This window comes from Pristis pectinata, chromosome 2, assembly GCF_009764475.1.
Source record: "Pristis pectinata isolate sPriPec2 chromosome 2, sPriPec2.1.pri, whole genome shotgun sequence".
Classification (NCBI taxonomy): domain Eukaryota; kingdom Metazoa; phylum Chordata; class Chondrichthyes; order Rhinopristiformes; family Pristidae; genus Pristis; species Pristis pectinata.
The window spans coordinates 139,375,133-139,401,889 of record NC_067406.1 but is presented as its reverse complement, the minus strand read 5'-3'; the positions used below and the strand labels follow the sequence as shown (position 1 = coordinate 139,401,889).

Below are 26,757 nucleotides of genomic sequence, written 5' to 3'. Positions count from 1 at the left end.
AACACTGACATTCCAGGTGCCAGAAACATCGACCTTCCATCTCCCTCTACAGATGCTGCCTGACCCGCTGAGTTCCTCTAGCAGCTCATTTTTAGCTCCAGATTCCAGCATCTGCAGTCTCTGGCATCTCCACAACACCGGCATCACCCTGATTCTTTACGAATATGCCCCCCCTACTCCCTTAGCTCTTACAAGAAGAAATTACATTTACCTCTGTGGCAACTGCTTTGCCTGGGACCACAAGAAACTGCAGAGAGTTATGGACGCAGCTCAGCATATCACAGAACCAGCCTCCCCCTCCATTCGACTCTGTCCTACACTTCTCGCTGCCCTCGGTAAAGCAGACAGCATAATCAAAGACCCCACCCACCCCGGACATTCTCTCTTCTCCCCCCTCCCATTGGGCAGAGATACAAAAGCCTGAAAGTACGTACCACCGGGCTCAAGGACAGCTTCTATCCCGCTGTTACAAGACTATTGAACGGTTCACTAGTACGATAAGATTGGACTCTTGACCTCACAACCTACCTAGTTATGGCCTTGCACCTTATTGTCTGCCTGCACTGTATTCTCTCTGTAGCTGTGACACTTTATTCTGTATTGTTTTACCCTGTACTACCTCAATGCACTGTTGTAATGAATTGATCTGAATGAATGGTACGCAAGACACGTTTTTCTACTGTACCTCGGTACAAGTCAATAATAAACCAATTCCAATTCTCCACCTTCAAATCACCTACCCGGATAAGACAATGAAGCTACAATGAAGCTACAGCCAAGACCTATGAATACAAGAGCACACACAGTCGTCGTACTCCTCAGAAAGACAAATGGGAACCATTACTTACAATGCTCAGTGCCCGTCATCTGGGCAAGGATGGAGAACGAACGAGACTGAGCTGTGCCCGTCTTGGGCTGCCAGTCTTCGGTGTCTTGCATTAAACGCTTCTTGCTCTGGTCGCTAAGGTGGTGATGTGGGATCTCAGAATCGGCACACTTCACAATTCGCCTGGTGACCTACAGCAAGGAAAGAGTCACAAGAAAGGCCTTAGCTGCTTGCCTTGATCGCACTGGAAGGCACAGGTCCTACCTGGGCAGACAAAATCCTCACACAAGGTACAAATTAATTTGATCATTCAACGTCAAAATTAGTACAAAATGGCGGTACATATATAGGCTGCAAAGGGATGCAGATGGGTTATTGGTAATTGGTTTATTATTGTCACAAATTCTTGCAACATAAAATTGTTCTCATTGGCTAGAAAAAAATTAGGAAGCATGTATCGGAAGAGCAAGAGAATGCAGAGTTCTGAGATGCAGGAGATCCGGGTGGTTCCGAGAGAATAACTCACAGGAGGTTAGTACGTAGGTACAGCAAGTCATTAGGGAAGCTAAAAGCATGTTGCAAGGACAAATAAATACTAAAATAGGAAGATGATGCTTCAGTTATACCAGACGTTGGTGAGACCACATCTGGAGGACAATGTTGGTTTTCTTATTGAAGGAAGGGTGTTAATGTATTGGAAGCAATTGAGAGAAGATTTAACTGAACTAACACCAGGATTGGGTTGTCTTATGAAGAAAGGCAAGGTGTCTGGGAACTGTGGAACTTGAGGCTCAATGCGCCTGAAAGGAATTCGAGGCTAAAAGGGTCACCTCCATTCAAGTACCTGGCGGCCGTTCAATAGATTTGACCCTGGAAAGACTGTGCAGATATACCCAGCTGAGGGAAAATGGAGGCAGCAAATGTGAGGCCTGGGAGGAAGGGTTATCTATGGCATTACCGCTCCTGTTCCCTCAGTGCTGGGTGTTGTTGATGTAATTATCCCTCATTGGACTTCCTTAGATACCCAGCATGAGCAGACTGGAGATGTCTTGCTCACGACATTACTCCCTTTCTCCAATCTGATGGCCTCAACACCAATTTCTCTAACTTCTGGTAACTCTACTCCTTCTTCTTCTCTCTCTCCCCCCCCCCCTCCTTTGTCTTCCCATTCCTGTGGCTTCCTTCCACCCACCTTGATGACCTGCCCATCTCCTCTCCTCCCCTCCCCCATCCTTTATTCCATTGGTCCACTGCCCTCTCCTACCAGATTCTTCTTCTCAGCGCTTTGCCTCTTCTACCTGCACCTCTCCCCCTCCCCCCACCCACCTACCCTCCCCCTCTCACCTGGACACCTATCACCTACCTGCGTGCGCTCCTCCCCCTCCCCCCACCTTCTTATTCTGGCTTCTGCCCTCTTCCTTTCCAGTCCTGATGAAGGGTCTCGGCCCGAAACGTCGACTGTTTCCCTCCGTGGATGCTGCCTGACCTGTTTAGTTCCTCCAGCACTTCTTGTGTGTTGCTCCAGATTCCAGCATCTGCAGAATTTGTTGTGACTCCCTTTCCTCTAAATGTTTTGCCAGTGTTCCTTCCACCAGCCCAAGCATCAAATGGCAGTCTGAGGACGTGCCTGTATCGGGTCTTACTCAGGCTCCTGTGCATCAAACTGCATACATGCACACGCACATGCACAAAGAAACTTTCTGTAGTTTGCAGATGCCAATCACGCCGCAAAAAATTTACCGTTTCGATACTTGCGTCCTTTCAAGATGCAAAGAAGAGTCGAAGCCAATGTTGGAATAAACAGAAAAGCAGAAAGACAGTTCCCGAAGGTGGGAAGAGAGAAAAGCAGCAATGAACAATTCTGCACATGAACCTTACGGAGAGACGAAACGAGGTTCTGACACACAGATGGGATTGGTTAAGCCGAACAAAACCGGAACAAGGCTCAAGCTTATCAAATCTCATTTAATCCTCAAGAACATTAGCCATTTCTTTGGTCACTGGGACTATATCCTGGAGCTCCCTCAGGATATAGTCCCAGGTGTTCAACAGCAGTTTGAACACCTTCTATCCCACTGTTATAAGACTATTGAACAGTCAGTCTCCTAGTTTGATAAAATGGATGTTTGATCTCACAATCTACCTCGTTATGACCTTGCACATTACTATCTGCCTGCACTCTCTGTGTGACTGTAACATTTTATTCTGCATTCTGTTATTACTTTCCCTTGTACTACCTCAATGCACTGTTGTAATAAAACGATCTGTGTGGATGGCATGCAAGACAGGTTTTTCACCGTACCTGGGTACATGTGACAATAATAAACCAATTATCCTCTTCTATGGTGTATCTTCACCAGAAGGACAGTAGCAGTTCAAGATGGCAGCTCATCACCACTTTCTCAGGGGCAATAAAAGCTGGCCTTGCCAGTAACACCTACATCCTGAAAACTAATCAACACAAAATTGCCCAACCCCAGTACCCAGTGAATACAACTGTCCGATTTCCATGAATTGATGTCAGTTCTGACACCATTCTCCCCAGAAGGCTTTCCCGAAGCCTTTATCGGGGACAACACATACATACGTTTCGTCTGACAGACAGAAGAGGATACCCTACAGGTGGGACGGGATTGGGAGGAAGCAAAGGCGGTAGGAATACAGCATAGAGCACAAGCACCCATCAAGCCAACCCTTACATCACTGTATCCAAAGGGTTAAGTTGCTTATCTAGTAGAGTTCTGGACCTTTGGTCAAGAGACTCAGTTTGAACTCCACCACGGTACATGGAGAATTTAATTCTGGTCATTTTGTTTTAAAATAATGGTCAATTTAAAAACAAAATCACTAGTTTTGGGAATGGTGACCACAAAGTGACCAGATTGTTGTAAAAGTTCTTTGGGTCTTTTCAATAGGAGGAAATCTCTCCTCCTTAACCCATCCGGCTTATATGTGACGCCAGACCTATCAATATGGTTGGCTCTTCATTGCCTCCAGGGGCATTCAGGGATCTGGCATTGTCTGCAAAGTCCAGTGGTGGAATGGTTCTGTTCCTATTCCGAACACCAGCCTCTTATTCCAAACCAAGAAAAGCTGGAATTATAAAACCCTGTTTCAGCCACATCTGGAGTATTGCATTCTGTTCTGGTCACCCCATCGTAGGAAGGATGTGGAGGTTATGGAGAGGTTTACGGGGATGCTGTCTGGATTAGAGGCACGTGCTATAAGGAGAGGTTGGACAAACAGGCTGTTTTCTCTGGAGCGGCGAAGGCTGAGTGGAGACCTGATAGAAGTTTACAAAATTATGAAGGGTTTAGATAGAGTGGACAGCCTATCTTTTTCCCCAGGGTTGAAATGTCTAATGCCAGAGGGCATACATTTAAGGTGAGAGGCAGAAAGTTCAAAGGAGATGTGCGGAGCAGTTTCTTTTATTACACAGAGAGTGGTGGGTGCCTGGAATGCGCTGCCAGGGGTGGTAGTGGAGGCAGATACAATAGAGGCATTTAAGAGGCTCTGAGATAGGCACATGAATGTGCAGAGAATGGAGGGATGTGGACATTGTGTCAGCAGAAGGGAGTAGCGTAGCTAGGCATTTAATTACTGTGCTGTTCCTGTGCTGTACTGTTCTATGGGTTTTAATTTCTGATTGGTCCCTGGGCCTGTTAAGCTTGGTTAAGAGTGATTATCATACTCACAGCTGACAGGACATTATTCACCTTGCCACGCTGAGACTTACAATAGGGTGTATAAAAAAACTCACGCCACTTTTTGCTGACATTTAGAACGGCTGCTTGACTGGTTAAATTAAGTCAGACTTGCCTGGGCAGTCTAATGATCCATTAAAACTTCCATCAACTTTTCCAACAGAAACCTTCGAAGTTGGTAGAATTTATATTTTTTAAACATGGCAAAAAGTCACATTAAATGTAAAAGAAAAGGATTTCACACGTGAAACAGAATAAGCCTCATCTGGTTGTGACTCTCAGGAGCAATAGGGTGCAGCTATTCCGCCTGTGAAGCCGTTCTCCCATTAATTGGATTGTGGCTGACCCACATCTTAACTCCAACTACCAGCCTTGGTGGCATAACCATGGGTTGGCACAGTGGCACAGCAGCTGCCTCACAGCTCCAGGGACCCAGGTTCGGTCCCGACCTCCCGCGTTATCTGTGCGGAGATTGTGTGTTCTCCCTGCGACGGTGTGAGTTTCCTCCGGGTGCTCCGGTTTCCTCCCACATCTCAGGGACATGCAGGGTGGGAGGGTAACTGGTCAGTGTAAGTTGCCCCTAGTGTGTAGGTGAGTGGTGGAGTCCATGGAACGAGTTGATGGGATTGTGGGGAGAATACAATGGGTTGGAGTTGGATCCATGAAAGTGGGTGTGTGATGGTCAGTGAACCAAAAGGCCCATTTCCTTGCTGTGTCTCTCCGACCCTTGATACTCTCGACTAAAAAGCCATCATAGGAACATAGAAAACCTACAGCACATACAGGTCCTTCAGCCCACAAAGTTGTGCTGAACATGTCCCTACCTTAGAAATTACTAGGCTTACCCATAGCCCTCTATTTTTCTAAGCTCCATGTACCTATGTAAAAGTCTCCTAAAAGACCCTATCGTATCCGCCTCCACCACCGTTGCCGGCAGCCCATTCCACACACTTACCACTCTCTAAAAACTTACCCCTGACATCTCCTCTATACCTACTCCCCAGCACCTTAAACCTGTGTCCTCTTGTGGCAACCACTTCAGCCCAGGGAAAAGCCTCTGACTATCCACACCATCAATGCATCAAATTAGGTTTTAAATTGAACCCTTCTCCTGAGTCTCTGTAGCTTTTAAAAACCAAGGGTGGAGAAAGATTTCTGGATTTCAGTTACCCTCAGGGAGAAGTTGTCCTTCCTAATCACAAAAACAGACTAATATTAAACAGACTAATATTGATTTTGTTTGAAGGGGCTATGGACCAAACATGGGCAGGTGGGACTGGCTCGCTGGGCAACACAGTCGGCATGGACGAGTTGGGCCGAAGGGCCTGTTTCCATGCTGTATGACTATGCTACATCCCCATTTAACTGCATTGAAGCTCACTAGATTTTGGCAGCACTCTGTTCGTAGAATTGGTATTGGTTTATTATTGTCACTGGTACTGAGGTACAGTGAAGAACTTGTCTTGCATACCGATCGTACAGATCAATTCACTACACAGTGCATTGAGGTAGTACAGGGTAAAAACAATAACAGAATACAGAGTATAGTTTCACAGTTGCAGAGGAAGTGCAGTACAGGTAGACAATAAGGTGCAAGTTCATAACAAGGTAGCTTGTGAGGTCAAGAGTCCATCTCATCGTATGAGGGAACCGTTCAATAGTCTTATCACAGCGGGATAGAAGCTAGTTCTTGGGTGTTAACTCATCGGTGAGATAGACCAACTGAAAAGTCTCAGCAAGGATACAGAGATGGTCAAGTAAGTGACTTACTTACAGTGATAAACAGGAGGTTTTGCGCAAGGGGTATGGATAGCGGTGATGGAAAAAGAAATGGCATAAAAAATGCATGTAAGTGCTCTTCTGGTGTAAAAATACCTGGGGAGCAGGAATGCAGAAATGTGTTTGTATTTATGTAATTCTAAACTTGTGTGCATTGTACTTTAATGCTGGACTCAATCTTGCAATCTGACCCCCTGAGTTTGTTATCCTAACACTAGAGAACTTCAGTAACGCTGGCCAAAGGCAGAGTTTGTTTCAGATGGGGCACAGCTGGCTTCATCTGAACTGGTTTCCATCTCAAGGGGCAGCGGACCTTGCAATTGGCTGCACTGTGTGTTGTGCGGTTAGTGGGCCCAGCACAGGCAGTCACACCAATGCCAAATCAGTTGCCAGGATAAATGAAGGCAAGGCTAATTGGATGGTGCCTGGATGAGAGAAGGTTGGAAGTGATGTACCCTAGGGTCCATCTTTACTCCATGGTTTATGTGAAAGCACAACATCGAAATACAAGGCCTTGGTGAAAATCAAGAATTATATTAAGAACTTTGGTCAGACAGACAGCTTAATGATTACACTACTGGACTAATGACTCAGAGAGAGAATGACAGCTGGGGAACTTAAATAGAACTGGTAAAGCCAGTATCAAAAATCCAGATGCATCACGGTTTGGTATGGCAACTGTTTTGCCCAGGACCGCAAGAAACTGCAGAGAGTTGTGGACACAGCTCAGCAAATCACGGAAACCAGCCTCCCCTCCATGGACTCTTGTCTACACTTCTCGCTGCCTTGGTAAAGCAGCCAGCATAATCAAAGACCCCTCCCACCCTAGACATTCTCTCTTCTCCCCTCTCCCATCAGGTAAAAGGTACAGAAGCCTAAAAGCACGTACCACCAGGCTCAAGGACAGCTTCTATCCCACTGTTATAAGACTATTGAACAGTTCCCTAGTTAGTTAAGATGGACTCTTGACCTCACAATCTACCTCATCGTGGCCTTGCACCTTATTGTCTGCCTGCACTGCACTTTCTAGTATTCTATATTGTTTTACCTTGTACTACTTCAATGCACTGTGTAATCAATTGATCTGTTTGAATGGTATGCAAGACACGTTTTTCACTGTACCTCAGTACTTCTGACAATAATAAAACAATTCCAATTCATAGAGTTACACAGCATGGAAACGTGGCCACTCAGACACTGGTCTCCCCAATCTCGCACCCCTCTCTGCTCCTACCCCCATCTTGCACCCCTCTCTGCCTCTCTTCCCCCCTCCCCCCATCTCACACCTCTTCCCTGGTGCACTTGGATTTTTCTACTTTGTTTCTCCCCAGCACAACTCTTTCTCTGCAATAACTTTTGGAGGGGGCGATGCGTCAATTGATTGGACATTCTTTTAATCGCTCTGCTGTCACGGGACAGAAGACAGCAAGGACAGTACCAATCAAAACGCACATTCTCATGAACCAATCAGAAAGATTGAAGCACTTTCAATAGCCAAGTGTTTGTTCTGTTGGCTTTATACATTTCACAGCCTTTTTTATCCACTTTGTTATTTTGGTAAAATATTAATTGCAGAATTAAGTTTCTCAGTAAGTTTTAAATTTTTTTTAGGTTCAAGAAAATGTAGCGGAACTATCACTGCCTTAAAAACTGCTGCTCAAGCTCAATCCTTGGGGTCTGAAGATTAATTTTCCTTGCGCATGGTTGAGAATGGATACTTTACCAGAAGATACCCTTGAGAGGTGCTTTCAATAAAAAAAAGTTGATCCATTTCACTCTTTCAATACTCAGCAGCAAAAAGACCCCAAATTTCTTTGGTGAAACAACATGTAAAATAGCAATGCAAGTTTTATGCTCACATAAAATACCATGCTTTTCATTAACTTCAAGTTCACAAAAGTCACAAACCATGCACTTGACTTGAAATTATTTATTCCCAAGTAAAAGAACCTGGTTTGAAAAAGATCTTTAGCCTCAATAAACTCTACCATGGGATTTCTTCTTGACAAAAAGACAGGAAAAATTAGGATTAATCCACCCCTTGCAGGGAAGATCAGGTTTAATGAAACTAATGACAAACTTCACTTCCGTATGCAACACACACTTTTGAACATCAGTGAAGCACAAAATAAAAATGCAGGCAAGTTCTGGTACAGTGCAAATGCACCCCCACTCCCTCTCACTGGACAGTGATGTCAGCCCAGCACACACCAATGCACTTCCAACTTTTGCCCTTGCATACAGACGGGCCATCACAAAGTGAGAGCTGAGAGCAGCACTTTGTATGGAGTCAGTCCTTGCAAGGGAACAATACATGCCAGTCACTGAGAAAGCATAAATCAACAGGCAGCAGTAACACGGGAACTAACTTGGATATGACTTGGCCCTGAAAGAGAAAGAAAGATCACTTTTCGTCAGTAAGCACACAATTTTCAAGTTTGTATTTTTTTTCAATCCAAACCTCAAAGACAAGGGTGGTGCTGAGTGAACAGCTTCTTGGGACCAATGGAACCCAAGAGTTTAAGGGAATAAGGCAACACAATCCTTGTTGTGGGTTGACTTGAGGCTTGGACTGATCACTCTCTCACCAAGCAAGTGGCAGCTTCATGCAATGGGATTAGCCTTGACACACAGAATTAGGGTGCAATTAAAAATTAGATCAACTCCTTCTCCAAATCAAAACAGGAGACTTCTTGTTAAAACAAGTAGCTTTACAAAACGTCACACAAACAAAGGTAATTTTGTTTTAAAGTGCCCTCTCTCAGTTGATACTGTGCACAAGTATTTACAGTACACAAGTGATACACTGCAGAAGGTTTTTTTTAACAGGAGTACCAGGGGATTCTGTACTGAAATTGTTTGCAACTCCAGAAAAGAGTGTTCTAGTCTACGACTGTTAGAAAGGACTAGGGTAGATATTTTTGAATATTACTTTCTTGCCCTGTAAGAACGCTCAACCGATAATGGCAATGGCCTCTGTGTGATCTTAAATTCACAGTTAAGCTCATTTCGTTATGAATTTAACCAGGTCTCTTGCTTAGTTGCTGAAATCAGGCCAAAAGCTTGTAGCTATGTTAGCAGGTAGAATGCACCCAGATAAAATTTCCCAAGTTAGACTATATATAGGGGCAAGCCAGTACTACAGCACTAACATTTCAACAGCATCAAATTCTGCCTTTGCTAAGCAGATTTTTTTTACACCATAGATTCACCATCTGAGAACAAGATGTGAAGCTAAATGGACTTAAATTCTTCAGAAAATGCTTTTTAAAATTCCCCTGTGAAATTTCTACTTGGGAGGCAGTGCCAGACTCCAAGCATCTCCCTGACAAAGTGAAGATAATCTCCCTGGTGCTAATCCTTCTCTGCGAATGTGTTTAGAGGCCGAACCATCAAAAAGAAAACTAGTTTCTGAATGGCTCACTGCTGCACCCTATCCAAAAAATTCAGCGTGCTGTTCCAAGTTTGCCTTAGGGGTCAATGTACGGGAGGTCTGCTTCAAGCAAATGTGTTCAACATGATCTGTCACGCAGAGGGTGTTATACGACTAAATGTGCATGATCCAAATTTCCTGCAAGCTCCAATGCCGCTGCAGTGATGCAGTGAACCAGTTAAAAGGCCACAGTTACAGAACTGTCTAACCACAAATCACAGAGACCATTCGGTTCATCTCCAGAGACCACTCTTTGAAAGAGCTCTCCAATTTGTTCCACTCCATTACCTTCTCCCCCTTCCTCCTTGCAAATAATTCCCAAATATTTATCTTATTCCTAAACAACAGCAGAAAATGCAGAAACTTCCTGTGTTCTCTGCGTTAGAATAAACAAACTGGGTTTTTACTTAAGCATTAACTCTTGATGAATTCCATGCAAATTCACAATGGTTGGCATCCATCACTAAGGACCCTCATCACCCGGGACATGCCCTCTTCTCGTTACTACCATTGGGGAGGAGGTACAGGAGCCTGAAGACCCACACTCAATGATTCAGGAACAGCTTCTTCCCCTCCGCCATCAGATTTCTGAATGGTCCATGAACACTACCTCGTTATTCTGCTTATGTGCTATTTATTTATTTGTAAGTTACTGATTTTTATGTCTCGCACTGTACTGCTGCTACAAAACAACACATTTCACAACGTATGTCAGTGATAATAAACCTGATCCTAATTCTGGCCTGTTGAAATAAATCAGGACTCTTGACACATTGGCCTAAAATATTACTATGGCAACATAGACTAAAGGAATAAAGATTACCCTTGCTTGTGCGACAGAATTCAAATCACGAGACGAATGGGAGCTCACAGTGCTGTGGTAACCAGGTGAGTTGGCAAAGCTCACCTGGCACAGGGGTGGGATGTGGGCTGTCATGGCGATGAGTGTCTGCCGCTTGCTTCTTGGTCCACCAGAGAAGGTTCATAGGAGGCCACCTACCCATTTTGCTGTTTGGCATCACTCTGGCCCTCTCGCAGTCCTCTCTTCTGTCCCTCTGCCACCTCAAAGGCATTGTCAGAGGAGTAGAGGTTTATGGGCGTGTTGTACACCCTGGGCTGCCATGGGACATTAACGGACGAGGTTACTGGCGATTTGGAGGTGGTTACCGGCGGCGAGCGCCCGTTGGTGCCGACTTTGACACTGGCATGCACGTGCTGTGGAGAAGCCGACTGGGGAGCAGGGGAGTGATGGACAGTGGACGCCAGTGATGGAGGCGGGGGCTGAGTGAGGGCTGACGAAGCAGGGGGGCAAGGGGGGGCAGACGAGACCCTCGATGATGCCGTAGCACCAAAGGGCCGAGCAGTCTTATTGTAGGCTGAGCTGGCTGCAGGTGAGGCCTTTGGAGCCATGGGAGCGATGGATGCAACAGGGATAGTATGTTCTCTGGACTCATCCTGAGCAAGGGGGGCAAAAAAACACAAGTTAAACACACACAACACATGCAACATAGAGTCCCATTGGAGGCATTCCTGGAAACACTATGCAGGTCAAACACTCTACACAGTAACTGCACTGATGTTATTCTGACACAAACCACCATACAGTGCAGTCATACAGTAATAGAGCACGAAAACAGGCCCTTCGGCCCAACTTGCCCATGCTGCCCACCAAGCTCGTCCCATTTGCCCATCTGGTCCAGATGAAAGGCCTTGACCTGAAAGGTCAACTGTCCATTTCCCTCCATCGATGCTGCCTGACCTGCTGAGTTCTTCCAGCTTTTTGTGTGTTGCTCCAGATTCCAGCATCTGCAGTCTCTTGTGTCTCCACAAGGTTGATAGATTTGGGCATGAATGTGCATACAATTTTATAAATGATTTAACTGGTATTAAAATACAAATTAATAATAAACCATCTTTTGCAATTTTGTGGCCAAAGTTTTTGGCTCGTATTTACCACGTGCTGGATTCAGGAGACTTGTTAGGACAAAGGCAAGTCATGAATGGTTCAACCAGAGTTTTGGACAAAATGATCAGTGACAACAACCTGCATAGTTTTCCTTGGAACACAGTGATGGACACTGAAAATGTATTTCATTTCACCTTCAGTGCATGCAAGTGACACTCACAGCGTGCAATTCACAAGGAGTGTCCAGTACTGATGCTGTATTGTTAACTTTGAATTTCTTGCAAAGAGCAAATGAGATTTTACTGATGGCAGTGAAGCAAAAAGCCCTTCAGATAACTGAAACAATGCTCATCCAACACGCACCACGGGGTTTAATCTGCTGTGACAAGTGGGAATAAGTTTATGGAACAGTTACAGAGTATGGACAGGAAACGAACAGAACAGAGAACAAGAATCTTGTCTGCTGGGTTCTAGAACAAGGTGGGATAATATTGAAACAGGAGCCAGGCCACCGAGGGGTGATGTCATGAAGGACTTCTTCAAAGAGAGGGAAGGAAATCAAGAATTCCCTCCACTAAAAATTTGAGGCTGGGGCAACCAAAGATTTCAATACTGACTTGTAAAGGTTTACAAATGTGCTCGAAGTACTCAGTGCGTTGGGCTGCACCTGTGGACAGAGAAACAGTTAACGTTTCAAGTTGAAAAACAGCTCTGACGAAGAGTCTTCGACCCGAAACATTAACTCCCCACAGCTGCAGCCTGGCCTGCCGAGTATTTCCAGCACTTTCGGCTTTTCTTTTTGATCTGCAGTTTTATTTTGATTTTCACCTAACAAGAAAGGTTTAGATTGGATTGTACCTTTAATAGTCACGAAATCAATAGAGAAAGTGGGAGAATAGCAATGATTCACAGAATAAGATCAAGGGGCTGAATGTCCCATCCCTGTGTCCAGATTCCCATCCTACTGAATGCTGTCGGCTCCTACTGCAGAGATCAGTAGTACCATTGTCATCACACTGGACTAATGACACAGAGACCTAGAGACACAAGATCAGCTGGGGAATTTAAATTCAATTAATTAATCCAAGTCAGGAATGAAAAACATCACGAGAGGTGACCATGACATGACCTGAACTGTCTAAAATATCTGGTTCAGTAACTTTCTTCAGGAAAGGAAATCTGCCTTCTCGATGCAGTCTGGTCCAGATGTCCAAGCAGCACAGTGGCTGTGGTCTTAAACTGCCGTTCCAACAAACCACAGCGAGAGGTTGAAGATGTTGCTTCACCACTACTTTCTCCAGGATAGTAAATGCTTGCCTTGTCAAGGAGCTGGCTAAACATGGAAGACTAAGAGATGTACGTTTTGATGCATTACATTTAAAATGCATGTAGAAGTGCAGGGCAGGCACAGTAGTGTAGCGGTTAGCGTAACGCTATTACAGTGCCAGTGACCCGGGTTCAATTCCGGCCGCTGTCTGTAAGGAGTTTGTACGTTCTCCCCGTGACTGCGTGGGTTTCCTCCGGGTGCTCCAGTTTCCTCCCACATTCCAAAGATGTATGGGTTAGGAAGTTGTGGGCATGCTATGTTGGCGCCAGAAACGTGGCGACACTTGCGGGCTGCCCCCAGAACACTCTACACAAAAGATGTATTTCACTGTGTGTTTCGATATACATGTGAAATCTTATTTTATTACCCTACACATGCAATCATTATTGCTGGATTTTGAATTAAGGTATCACATTGCAGCAGTCCAAAGGTATAAAATTTGTACAAATTTGAAGAGTCAGCACGCATTGGCCAGTGAGCAAGTGGCAAGGTGGGCACTGGGGAGGGGTGGGGGTGGAAAAGAAAAAAAAATTGAGCGAGAGAGTCCACGTTGGGGGTGGGGGGAGAGAGATGGTGGGTGCCAGGAATGAGCAAGAGATTGCCAGGGAGCGAGACAGAAAGCAAGAGAGCGCCAGGACAGAACGTGCACCAGAGAGCGAGTGAGTGAATGCAACGAGAATGAGAGCACGAATGCACACAAGAACACAAGAAGCAGATGAAGAGTGTGAGAGAGAACGAAATAGAATGAAATGAAACATTAAACTTCGGGAAGATTACACCTGCAAATGGTTTGCTGCCAAACTTTCATAAGCCCTTGCATTTTTCTTGGGAGAATAAAAGATTTAACTTTGGAACCAGATGAGAGAGATTTCTGCAGTCACCTACTCTGCCTCTGATACCGATTGGTTAGGAAGCTGACCATCAGAAATTTTTCCCAGAGCTTAAAGCCCATTAACTGAGACCATTCCCAGGACTCTCACTAACTTCTTTCGATGCACCACAGAAAGTACCCTATCTGGATGTATCACGGCTTGGTACGGCAACTGCTCTGCCCAGGACCGCAAGAAACTGCAGAGAGTTGTGGACACAGCCCAGCGCATCACGGAAACCAGCCTCCCCTCCTTGGACCTCTCGTTGTCTTGGTGAAGCAGCCAGCATAATCAAAGACCCCACCCACCCGGGTCATTCTCTTATCTCTCCTCTTCCATCAGGCAGAAGATACAGGAGCCTGAGGGCACGTACACCAGGCTCAAGGACAGCTTCTACCCCACGGTGATAAGACTATTGAACGGTTCCTTTATACAATGAGATAGACTCTTGACCTCAATCTACCTTATTGTGACCTTGCATCTCATTGTCTACCTGCACTGCACTTCCCTGTAGCTGTGACACTTTACTCTGTACTGTTATTGTTTTTACCTGTACTACCTCAATGCACTCTGTACTGACTCAATGTAACTGCACTGTGTAATGAATTGACTTGTACGACTGGTATGCAAGACAAGTTTTTCACTGTACCTAGGTACAACTTTCAATAATAAACCAATACCAATACTATTTTGTAACCAAGAGTGTGAATGGGACAGCCACCAGGTGCTGGAGGTCGAACAGATCTGTGGGTTCACACCCCCAGTTGCCTGCCATCCCTGGCAGTGGGCTGGCACGGCCACACAGTCCCGAGGAAGAGCTTCACAATCGGAGGGTGTCATGAAACTCACACTCCACCATTCTCTTGTGTGGGCACCAATGCTCCCAATATCGTTTGGGAAAGAGGAGGAAAGTTAAGCTCCAATATTTACCCCTGACCCATCATCACAAACAAGGAATCTTTGGACCATTATCACTTTGGTATTTGTGGGAGCTTGCTGTGCCAAACTGGTTGTTCTGGTTCCGAGATGATAACAATAGCCATACCTTGAAAAAGGTGAGAATGCGAGATGTTAGAAAAGGTGCTATATAAATGCATGACGGCCTCCCTTGTCTTATTAGAGTCATGCAGCACAGAAACAGGCCCTTCGGCCCACCATATCTATGCTGGCCATCTGGTACACATCTATACTGATCCTGTTTACTAGCAATTACAATCATGGAGCAATATAGCACATATACAGGCCCTTCGGCCCAACGGGTCCATGCCGACCACGGTGCCCACCCAGCTAGTCCCAATTTCCTGCGTTCGGCCCATATCCCTCTAAGCCCCGTCCCTCCATGTACCTATCCAAGTGCTTCTTAAATGATACTATTGTACCTGCCCCAACCACTTCCTCTGGCAGCTCGTTCCATACACGCACCACCCTCTGGTGAAAAGGTTGCCCCTCAGGTCCCTTTTAAATCTTTCCCCTCTCACCCTAAATCAACTGGTCCATAGATTGCTGTACTTGGGTGATTCAAGTGCTTGGTCCAGATGGTTATTAAATGTTGTGAGTACCTGCTTCCTCTGCCCCTTTAGGCCGTGTGTTCAGGTTGTAATCATCCTCTGCGTAAAGAAATTCTTCACAGATCCCCTCTAAATTACTTACTCCTCACCTTAAACTCATGCCCTCTGGTCGTGTACACCTCTGCTACCTCTAGGGAAAACTTTTAGAGTCATAGAGAACTACAGCACAGAAGTAGGCCCTTCAGCCCAGTGACTCCATGCCGCCTAATCTTCTGCCTAGTCCCATCTACCTGCACCCGGACCATATCCCTCCAAACCCCTCCCATCCATGTACCTATCCAAACTTCTCTTAAGTGTTACAATTGAACTCACATCCACCACTTCCACTGGCAGCTCGTTCCACACTCGCACCACCCTCTGAGTGAAGTAGTTCCCCCTTCGATTCCCCTTAAATATTTCACCTTTCACCCTAAACCTACATCCCCCAGTTCTGGTTTCACCCAACCTGAGGGAAAAAAGCCTGCATGCACTCACCCTATCGATACCCCTCAATTTTGTATACCTCTACAAAGATCCCCCCTCATTCTCCTGTGATTCGAAAGTCCTAACCTATTCAACCTTTCCCTATAACGCAGATCCTCAAGTGCCAGCAACATCTTTGTAAATTTTCTCTGCACTCTTTCAAGCTTATTGATATCTTTCCTGTAGGTAGGCGACCAGAACTGTACACAATTCTCTAAATTCGGCCTCACCAACATCTAGTACAACTTCAACGTAACATCCCAACTCCTGGACTCAATGCCCTGATTTATGAAGGCCAAAGTGCCAAAAGCTCTCTTTACGATCCTATCTACCTGTGACGTCACTTTCAAGGAATTATGGATGTGCATTCCCAGGTCCCTTTGTTCTACCGCACACCTCAGAGCCCTACATTCACTGTGTAAGTCTTACCCTGGTTTGTCCTCCCAAAGTGCAGCACCTCACACTCGTCTGCATTAAATTCCATCTGCCATTTTTCAGCCCATTTTCCTGGTACCTACCTTATCCACGCCTCTCATAATTTTGTAGTCCCTCAGCCTCAGCTGCTCCAAGGAAAACAAATCCACTTTATTAAGTCTCTCCTCATAACTGAAATGCTCCACCCCAGCCGATATCCTCAGCAATATTTTAGCTCCACACGGAAATAGCCTGGCTTTTACAATGCAATGACATTCTGCAGATCTGACAGGAGAAATCATTGTACCTCCATCAGAGACACTGAGAGCCTTCCCAGTTGGATTATCTGCACTTGAGACTAATTCCTGGGAATGAGAGGGTTTTCATATCAGCAGTAGTTAAAGAAATTGCATCTCCATTCTTTGGAGTTTACAAGAATTAGAGGTGATCTTATCGAAACACAGAAGATCCCCAGGAGACATAATAGGGTAGATATTGAGATGTTTTCACTAGTGGAAGAGTCTTGAATGAGATATCATAGTTTCAAGATTAGGGCATGGTCATTTAAAACAGGGGGAGGAATCACTGGGATTCTCTAACCCGGGAGATTGCGGAGGTAATTGGAATTGGTTTATTATTGTCACATGTACTGGAAAGCTCAGTGAAAAGCTTTCTTGTTTGCGTGCCATCCAGACAGATCATTCCATACACAAGTACATAGAGGCAGTACAAAGGGGGAAAAATACAATGCAGAATATCGTGTTATAGTTACAGAAAAAGTGCAGTGCGGGGAGATAATAGCCATGTGTGAAAGAACAGGTTACAGAGAATGGGATTGCTCAGAGCCGGCATGGACTCAAAGGGCTGAATGGCCTCCTCTATGCCATCAGAAAATGCGAGACAAAGAGCTGGGAAACTGGAGTAAGCTCAGACAATTCCTTCTCCGTCAACATGAGTTTTTCTCTCTCCTGTAACAGTAATGGTTCCCCAACTGTTTAATTTGCAGAAATGACTTAGTTCACCGTGAGCTTGTGTTGATAGGCAAAACAAATGCAATTCTCCCTTTCCTCTGACCCAGAACTGTTTCATTTAACCTGCGATCTTCATTTCCCCAGGACGTTAGGGAAACATTTCACACTTGATTTCTACACGGGGGAAGCACTGCACCACATGTGTGTACAGGTCAACCGATCATCCTGATGGAAACACCGGTGGAAAACCCAGTGCTGTCCAACATCCAACAGAAAGCAAGCTGTATTGAGTTGGGCATTGCAAAACTCAATAGTGCGGAACAGTTTGAGACCAAATTAAGTGCCGCAGTCAGCTTGGTCATGTTGTGCTTTAAACCTTCCTGGGAGTGAGGAATCAGAACAAGTTCTGAGCTCATTTGTCTTCACAAGTACAATCACAGGTTGTACACTGGAAACCGCAGCAGGAATTACATGTCACTTCCACTAATGCTGGAAAACGGGAAAGAGATTCAGGGAAGTTTCCACAATTTAAATGTTAAAATTAAGGCAGGAGTTTCAATCTTTCCAAATCCCCAAATTGAAGTGTCAAAACTTCTCTCTCGCTGTGAACATACATAATGTTTCAGAGATTTAAAAAAATTAATCACAACAAAAGCAATAATCTTTCTATCCATCAGTTAAAAAAAGGTTGTAATGTTCAGAATATTGCACAGCGTCAAACAGCCAATGACACAAGTTTGAAGTGTGGTCACCATTCTAATGTGGCAACACCCTGGCTAATAGATTGTGAAAGCTGCCACCCAAATGAAAGTGTTTGCTTTGTTGGTTCTGTTGGGTTTGTCACATAGCATGTTGTTAGCTGACTTTATACACCATAGAGGAAGGGTGGCTCTGCCTGAAAAAATGAAGCATAGCTGAGAGAGCTCGTGGCCACAAGCAGACAGGTTTATTGACCACAGCCATGTGACCTTCCTCGCTTTTCCGTCTTGCAACCTTGCAGCCTAACGGCATGAACATTGAATTCTCCAACTTTAAGTAATCCCCACACCCCTTCCCCCCCACCCCTAACCATACCTCTTCTTCCCTTTCCTAGCCTCTCTCTTTTTTTTTCCACCCCCTTTTTTCCTCCTTACATTTGACCCATCCTACAGTAGATCTGCTCTCCCCTCCCCACACCTGCCCATCACTATCTCTTACCTGCATCTACCTATCACCACCTGGTGCCCACCCCGCCTCCCCTCTTTTGTCCACCTATCACTGCTCTGCTTTTCCCTCCTATTTATTGGGCTTCCCCATTTCCTATCTCCAGTGCTGAAGAAGGGTCCTGACCTGAAACACTGACCGCCTACTTTTCTCCACGGATGCTGCCTGGCCTGTTGAGTTCCTCCATCGTGTTTTTCATTTAGATATTCCAGCCTCTGCAGTCCTTGTTTCTCAATGTTTATTGACATGTTGGGAAGTTGTTGGACCCACTGATCGGTCTGCTGAAGCATTTTTACCCAGCTTCCATCAGGCAGGAGGTACAGAAGCCTGAAGTCCCACACCAGCAGGTTCAGGAACAGCTACTTCCCTTTAACCATTCAGTTCTTGAACCAACCGGCAAAACCCTAATCACTATAGCTCAGCAACACTATGACCACTCTGTACTAAAGTGGACTTTTTTTTTGTTCTAATTGTGTTCTCTCTTGTAAAAGTTGTGTACAATTAATGTTTAATTTGTGTTTTCCTTGTGAATGCTGCTTATCTGATGCTATGTGCCTGTGATGCTGCTGCAAGCAAGTTTTTCATTTCACCTGTGAATACATGTACTTGTGCATATGACAATAAACTCAAGTTGACTTGAGAAAGGTTATGATGACTTTAACCAAACCCCTTTTACACTCTCCAAAACCCACCTGGGTCCCAATCTCCATTACTGGGTCTAGCGAAAGGACAGTCAGCCATCCCAACCATCACTGTCCTTCCCCCCCCCACCTCCACTATCCTGACAGTCATCACCGTCCCAAGCCCTACAGTGGTGCAGCTAGTAGAGCCACTGCCTCACAATGCCAGAGTCCTGGGTTCAATCCCGACTTCAGGCGCTGTCCGTGTGTGGTTTTGCACGTTCACCTCATAACCGCATGGAATTCCCGAGGGGTCTGGTTTCTCCCCACATCCCCAAGGCGTGAGAATTGGGAGGTTAATTGCCCACTTCAAATTGCCCCTAGTGTGCGGGAGAGGTAGAATCTGGGGGGAGTTTATTAGAATCTGGGGTGAATATACAAAAAGGGATTAAAATACCATTAGTGGAAATAGGTGGCTGATGGTCAGCACAGACTTGGTGGGTCAAAGGGCCTGCTTCTGTGCTGTACGTCTCTCATACTCTACGACTGAAAGGCCGACATCGAATTGCAACGTTTATTACAGGCTATTTTCCTTCTTTTGCCATTTGACTGTTCACTGCTATCAGTAAAACTAGATGCATTTTTACCACATTTACCTTTGGATGTAACAAGCAGTTCAGTAAAACCTCAGCAGCACTGCACACTCCAGAGATAACTCGTTCCAATTAGAATGACCTATGTTTAGACATTTCCTCCTGCTTTTCAATGCAATACAGAAGAGATGAAGCTGTGAGCAGGAGTTACGGTAAGTCCGTCCGCCGTGCATTCACCGAGGTTGGTTAGTTGTTGACGTCCGAAATGGAAAGCAAGCATGAACATCCCGATGTACTCACTCTTACACACCAAGTCACGTACCTTTTGAACGGTTGTTGCTGCGGGTTTAGGAGCAGGAGAGGCCCTGGAAGACACAAGGATGGTTGCAATCGTGAATCATTGGCGTTAACATTAGAACATGGAACATAATAGCACAGTACAGGCCCTTCGGCTCACGATGTTGTGCCGACATTTTATCCTGCCCTAATATCTATCTAACCCTTCCCTCCCACATGGCCCTCCATTTCTTTATCATTCATGTGTCTAAGAGTCTCTTAAATGTCCCTAATGTATCTGCCCCCACAACCTCTGCCGGCAGTGCGTTCCATGCACCCACCACTGTCTGTGTAAAAAACTTACCCCTGACATCCCCCTTACATCTTCCTCTTAAAATTATGTCCCCTGTTAGCCATTGTCGCCCTGGGAAAAAGTCTCTTACTGTCCACTCGATCTATGCCTCTTGTCACCTCTATTAAGTCACCTCTCATCCTCCTTTTCTCCAAAGAGAAAAGCCCTAGCTCGCTCAACCTATCCTCAGAAGACATGCTCTCCAATCCAGGCAGCATCCCAGTAAATCTCCTCTGCACCCTCTCTAAAGCTTCCACATCCTTCTTAAAATGAGGCGACCAGAACTGAACACAATACTCCAAGTGTGGTCTAGCCAGTTGTATAGAGCTGCAACATTACCTCGTGGCTCTTGAACTCAATACCCCAACTAATGAAGGCCAACAACACTATTGACCTGCGCGGCAACCTTGAGGGATCTACGGACGTGGACCCTAAGATCCCTCTGTTCCTCCACACTGCTAAGAGTCCTGCCATTAACCTTGTATTCTGCCTTCAAACTCAATCAAATGCATCACTTCACACTTTTCTGGTTGCAAATGGGTTTGCACTCCCTGTTTAAGTTGCCACTTTCACCAACATGAGAGGCATAGATAGGGTAGACAGTCAGAATCACTTTCCTCCTCAGAGTATAAATGTTAAGTACTAGGCGTCGTGCATTTAAGGTGAGAGGGGGAAAGTTTAAAGGAGATGTGCGGGGCAAGTTTTTTTTAAACACAGCGTGGTGGGTGCCTAGAACGGGCTGTCAGGGGGAGTGGTGGAAGCAGATACGTCAGTGGCATTTAAGAGACTCTTAGATAGACACATGAATATACGGATACAGGGAATGGAGGGATATGGATCATGTGCGGGCAGAGGGGAATTAGTTTAATTTGGCGTCGTGTTTGGTGTTGACATTGTGGGTCGAAGGCCTGTTCCTGTGCACGGTAGTGTAGCGGTTAGCATAATGCTTTACAGCGCCAGCGACCTGGGTTCAATTCCGGCCGCTGTCTAAGGAGTTTGTACGTTCTCCCCATGTCTGCATGGGTATCCTCCAGGTGCTCCGGTTTCCTCCCACATTCCAAAGGATGTACAGGTTAGGAAGTTGTGGGCATGCTATGTTGGCGCCGGAAGCGTGGCGACACTTGCGGGCTGCCCCCAGAACAGTCTACGCAAAAGATGCATTTCACTGTGTGTTTTGATGTACATTTGACTAATAAAGATATCTTATCTTATGTTCTATGTAGACTAGAGATTCTGCAGATGCTGGAATCTGAAGCAACACTCACAAAATGCTAGAGGAACTCAGCAGGTCAGGCAGCATCTACGGAGGGAAATAAACAGTCGACGTTTCAAGTTGAGCCCCTCAGGACTGGAAGGGAAGAGGGTAGAAGCCAGAATAAGAAGGTCGGGGGAGAGGGAGGGGCAGAAGCTGGCAGGTGATAGGTGAGTCCAGGTGAGAGGGAAGGTAGGAAGGCAGGGAAGGGGGAAGATGCAAGGAGGGAAAAAATGATGATCTAACTGCCAGTAATAAATCTGTGCTGTTTTCTTTTACTTTGTAGTCACCCGTCTGCCTTTGACTGTGCAGCAAGGATTAAGAAATTCAAGCAGCCCAGAGCTCACCCAATGCATGAAATTGCCTTATGAGCACATTAGCAAAAGTAAAACCAGACGTTAAGGGAACGCGTAGCTTCATTTTTAGCTGCTCACATCTCTGTTGCAGGCTGTGACACATTTTGCGCAGCTGAGAATTAATTACGTCGGGACTTTTTGCAATTTCACAATGTCCTAAGGCCCTCTACAGACAATGAAATATACATTCTCTTTTGAAGTATAGTCATTGCTGTAATGTAGGAAAACTGTGGCAGCTACACCATGCACAGCAAGTTCCCATAAATGGCAATCTGATAATGACCAGAATCATCTGCCTGAGTAACGTTGACTGAGGAATGAATGAATGTTGGCTCAGAACACCAGGAGGAACACTGCTCATCTTGGAAAGAGCAACAAAGGATTATTGTTAACTGCTAAAGGTGCTTACAGTAGGTTACTCCCCACAATAGGTAGCAAGGTAAACTACAAGAAAGATGCAGTGCATATTTCCACATGGGCAAGTTTCAAACCACCGCGGATTGGATTATTTGGCTAAGTACAACATAGAACAGTACAGCACAGGAACAGGCCTTTCAGCCCACGACGTCTGTGCCGAATTAAACTAAATCTCTTCTGCCTGCACACGATTCATATCCCTCCATTCCCTGCATAGTCATGTATCTAACAGCCTCTTAAATGCCACTATTGTATCTGCTTCCACCACCATCCCTGGCAGTGCGTTCCAGATACCCACCACTGTAAAAGAAAACTTGCCCCACACATCTCCTTTGAACATCCCTCCCAACCTTCTCACCTTAAATGCACGCCCTCTAACCTAAAGACGAACTTTAGGTTAATCACCTTTCCTGGCGCTTGGTCTGTGGACCAACAAGTCAAGTCTTAAATGGCTCATCCAGGGACTCGTTAACCGTGGTGAGGGCTCTACCTCCCTCTTCCACTAGTTCCACACCCCCAATACTTCCAGCCTTTAAATATAAAAACAGAAAATGCTGGAAACACTCAGCAGCTCTGACAATATCCGTGGGAACAGAAACAGAGGTAACACTTCCGGTCCAAGAAGCGCTAAGAGTTCAGGTCCAAAACTGTCCAAACAAAAAGTCCAAAAACAAAAAGGTCTAAAAACCTGAAGGGTCTTCCATCTGAAACATGAACTGTTTCGCTTCCTACAGATGCGGCCTAACTTGTTGAGTATCTCCAACATTTTCTGTTATAGATTTCCAGCATCTGCAGCTTTCTTTGATTTTCATTTACATAGGTTTTCCTCAAGTGTCCTCTAATTCCTCCACCAATCAACTACAACTGATGTCCTCGGTGACTGCAAAGGGAAATAGGTCTTCTCCTATCACTTTCTATCCTTTTACTATGTTATATACTTTATCACTGAGGTAGAAACAGCAAAAAGTGCTGGAAATGCACAGCAGGTCTGACAGTCTTGGACCTGACGTTTCAGGTCAGCGAGCTTCCATCACGAAGGTCTTGCTCATTCAAAGGTCTGATGCAATCTCCTCCGAGGAAGGGCGGGAGGGATGGTAACAGCATAGGCGGAAGGGGCTTGAGCTGACATTTGGGGGACGTGCATCTCGTAGAGCTGCTGTCTCATAAATCTAGCAACCTGACCTCCAAAGCTGTCAGGAGTTCAAGTTCATTGTCATGGGCATACATAGCCAGGGCATAAAGGCCATGCAGGTTAGCTTTTTGCAGCAGCACAGTACACTACTTAAACTTAAATTAACAAAAATTATACATAACGTACACAACACAACAATAAAAAAATAACATAACAGTGGTGCAAGTTGAGGGAAATATGGTCAGAGGTAGAATTAGGGCCTTTCAGTACTTTCTCTCTGTGACTGTGCGAGTTTCCCCAAAGATACTCCGACTTCTTCCCATATCCTAAAGACGGGTCAGTAAGTAAATTAGTTGGCCACTGTGCCCTATTGTGCAGGCGAGCAGTGGAATCTGGGGGAGTGGATGGGAATGTGGGGAGAATACATTGGGATTAGAGTTAATGGATATTTGATGGTCTGCAGGGCCGAATGGTCTGTTTCCATGCTGTATGACTATGACTGTGAGTTGCAGTTACCCATTTATGACCCAAATACGTCCATCTTTTTAAATCTCACAACTGGTCTCCAGGTGGATCTAGGTAAAAATACAGAGGGAACTTCAATTCAAGGTTCACTCCAAAGCCAAGGGAACAGATCATTTGTCTTTTGAACGGACCAATTGCTTCCACATGAAGCACCAGCTACCACATCATTCTGGGAGCATCTGTGGTCTATCAGCCGCAATGTCTGGAGAATGCCTTGAGACACATCACTATAACACGGCTCTGCTGCTCAGACAGACAAATTGAGAAGGAATTTTGTAGGCAGCCCAGTCAGAAATTGCAGCGATTAAGAGTACAAGTCATGGATGAGTCAGAGCTCCTGGTGGGAATGTCTGAAGTCAGCGCATTGGGCCTCTGCCATAAAGTCCATTGCCTTGCTCCTGCCCTTTCCCAAATCCTTGTCAGGATAAAACTCATGGCACCTACGCACAGTAGCCCTTCCAACCCATACTAAACCGATCTCTTCACTGGATCTGTACCAAGACAACCACCTCTAGTGTTACTTAACTTCAGCTCCAAAAACCGCGGCCAACCACGCACCGACACAAGAGTGAACAATGGTCAGTTAACCGACAGCCCACATCCAGGGGAAAACCCACAGAGAGAACATGCAAACTCCAGAGGTCAGGATTGAACATGGGTTGCTAGATCTGCTTGGCAGCAACTCTAGGAGCTGTATCATAATACCGCCCAATACTTGGACTTGTCCTCATCAGCCAATGCCTGGCATCAAACACCTGCAACTTCTCACATCTCCTTCTGCATGATGGCTCATTACACCCAAATTAGTCCAAAATCTCTCCCTGCTCCCTATGGTTTAAATTTTCCCTCCTCACTGCTACCCCAAACCTGATTTGGTAAATTGGTAAATTGATTGATGATTGTCACATGTACTGAGGGACAATGAAAACCTTTGTTTTGCATGCCATCCATACAGATCACTGCATCATATCAGTACATCGAGGTAGTACAAAGGAAAAGCAATAACAGAACGCAGAATATAGGGTTACAATTACAGAGAAAGTACAATGCAGGCAGACAATAAGGTGCAAGGCCACGGTGAGGTAGATTGTGAGAACAAGAATCCATCTTATTGTCGTCGTCGTCGTGGCTATCCCTCGAGGTTGAGGATGATGGTCTTTGTTCCGTTGATCAGAAGTAGCCCACAGAGCGAAGACGCCTGTGCGTGTGTTTGTTTAACGTGTACTTGATGTTGCACTGCAAAGAGCACACGATACTTCACAGATCAACCAACTGATTCCAATGGCATGGAAACCATGACGATTGGAGCTGATAGATTTGTTGCAGCCTTCATCCGCCTTCACAGCCGTTGAGTTTGAAATAACTTCGTCCGCCTGTTCCACCGTTGAGGTCTTGGTTGGATTGTTCTTTATCAGAGACCTCACCCTTACCGCCATGGGTGACCCTACCAGGAGCATAGCTCCAGACGGCATCGCTCTCGGGATCTCAGGACCACACAAGCTTCTCCACCATGACAAGGTGACAATCCACGGAGAAGGTCTTATTGTACTTGGGGACCATTCAATAGTCTTACAACAGCAGGGTAGAAGCTGTCCTTAAGCCTGGTGGTACGTGCTTTCAGGCTTTTGTATGTTCAGCCCGATTGGGGGGCAGGGGGAGAAGAGAGAATATCCAGGGTGGGCAGGATCTTTGATTATGCTGGCTGCTTTACCAAGGCAGCGAGAAGTGTAGACCAGAGTCCATGGACAGGAGGCTGGTTTCTGTGATGTGCTGAGCTGTGTCCACAACTCCCTGCAGTTTCTTGCTGTCATGGGCAGAGCAGTTGCCGTACCGAGCCATGATGCATCTGGATAGGATGCCTTCTATGGTGCACAGTAATGAAGTAGGAAAGACGATAACCTAATATGAGCACGGCATACTCTCTTCAAAAGATTGATGTGATAACGGCAAGGGGAAGAGTTTTATGTAACACTGTCTGAGAGTTAGTATTTCATAAATGTAGCTGATATTGCTGGAAAAAAAATTAAGGACACAGTGTACAACAAATCCCAAGAGTATTACCAGCAATTTTTTTAGCCTCAAAGTTCACGTCAACCCTGTTGGTAAAGTCAGCAAAATGTGGGCAGCAAGGATCCGGGGATATTGGTTTTGTTGCTTAAGATATCCAATCATTAGTGAATGGAAAACAGAAGGATGTCTATAATCAAAAGAATTCTATGCAGGAGGAAAAATGCTTTGGTTGTGTTGGGGCCAAGTCAGACCACATCTGGATTGCAGTGCCAAGATGTGCTCGTGGACACAACAGAGGCATTCCGACTCAGGAGGGGGTGCAGAACACAAAGCCACAACATTCATCTCCAACATCTGAAGACGAGAGGAACTTGTGCAAGTTGCGAGAGAGAGAGGAGAGAGAAAAGAGAGAGAGAGAGAGAGAGAGAGAGGGAGAGAGGAGAGGAGAGGAGAAAGGGAGAGGGATTCATTGGAATTCCTTCAGTGGCACTTTGGTGAAGCAGCAATGATCTGAAGAAAGTGCTAGATTCCATGATTGGTGTTTTCCGTCGGTTAGATGAGGCAGGTCAAAGGGTATTTTGTCCATTTTCAATTCTTGGTAATGAGCAAGAACAGGAAAATGCATTTATATAGTACCCTTAACATTCCAGAGAAAAGGTATAACAACATGGAGTGAGCCAAATGAGGATATATTCAGATAGATGGGACAGATAGGTTATATGGAGTCACAATGGCGGAGATGTTTTTGGGAAGGATATTCCA

The 26,757-nt window shown here is 45.4% G+C and overlaps 1 protein-coding gene across 1 annotated transcript in view; it reads right to left on the bottom strand.

The window, feature by feature from the left end:
- The window catches only part of pdlim5a (PDZ and LIM domain 5a), a 240,481-nt gene that overhangs the window by 73,081 nt on the left and 140,643 nt on the right, over positions 1 to 26,757 (bottom strand). The window contains exons 4-7 of the mRNA XM_052041064.1: positions 19,998 to 20,040; positions 10,743 to 11,197; positions 10,566 to 10,701; positions 849 to 1,017 (exon numbers count right to left, since the gene is read on the bottom strand). Coding sequence (XP_051897024.1) covers positions 849 to 1,017; positions 10,566 to 10,701; positions 10,743 to 11,197; positions 19,998 to 20,040 — 803 coding nt within the window. The remainder of the gene's footprint in view (positions 1 to 848; positions 1,018 to 10,565; positions 10,702 to 10,742; positions 11,198 to 19,997; positions 20,041 to 26,757) is intronic.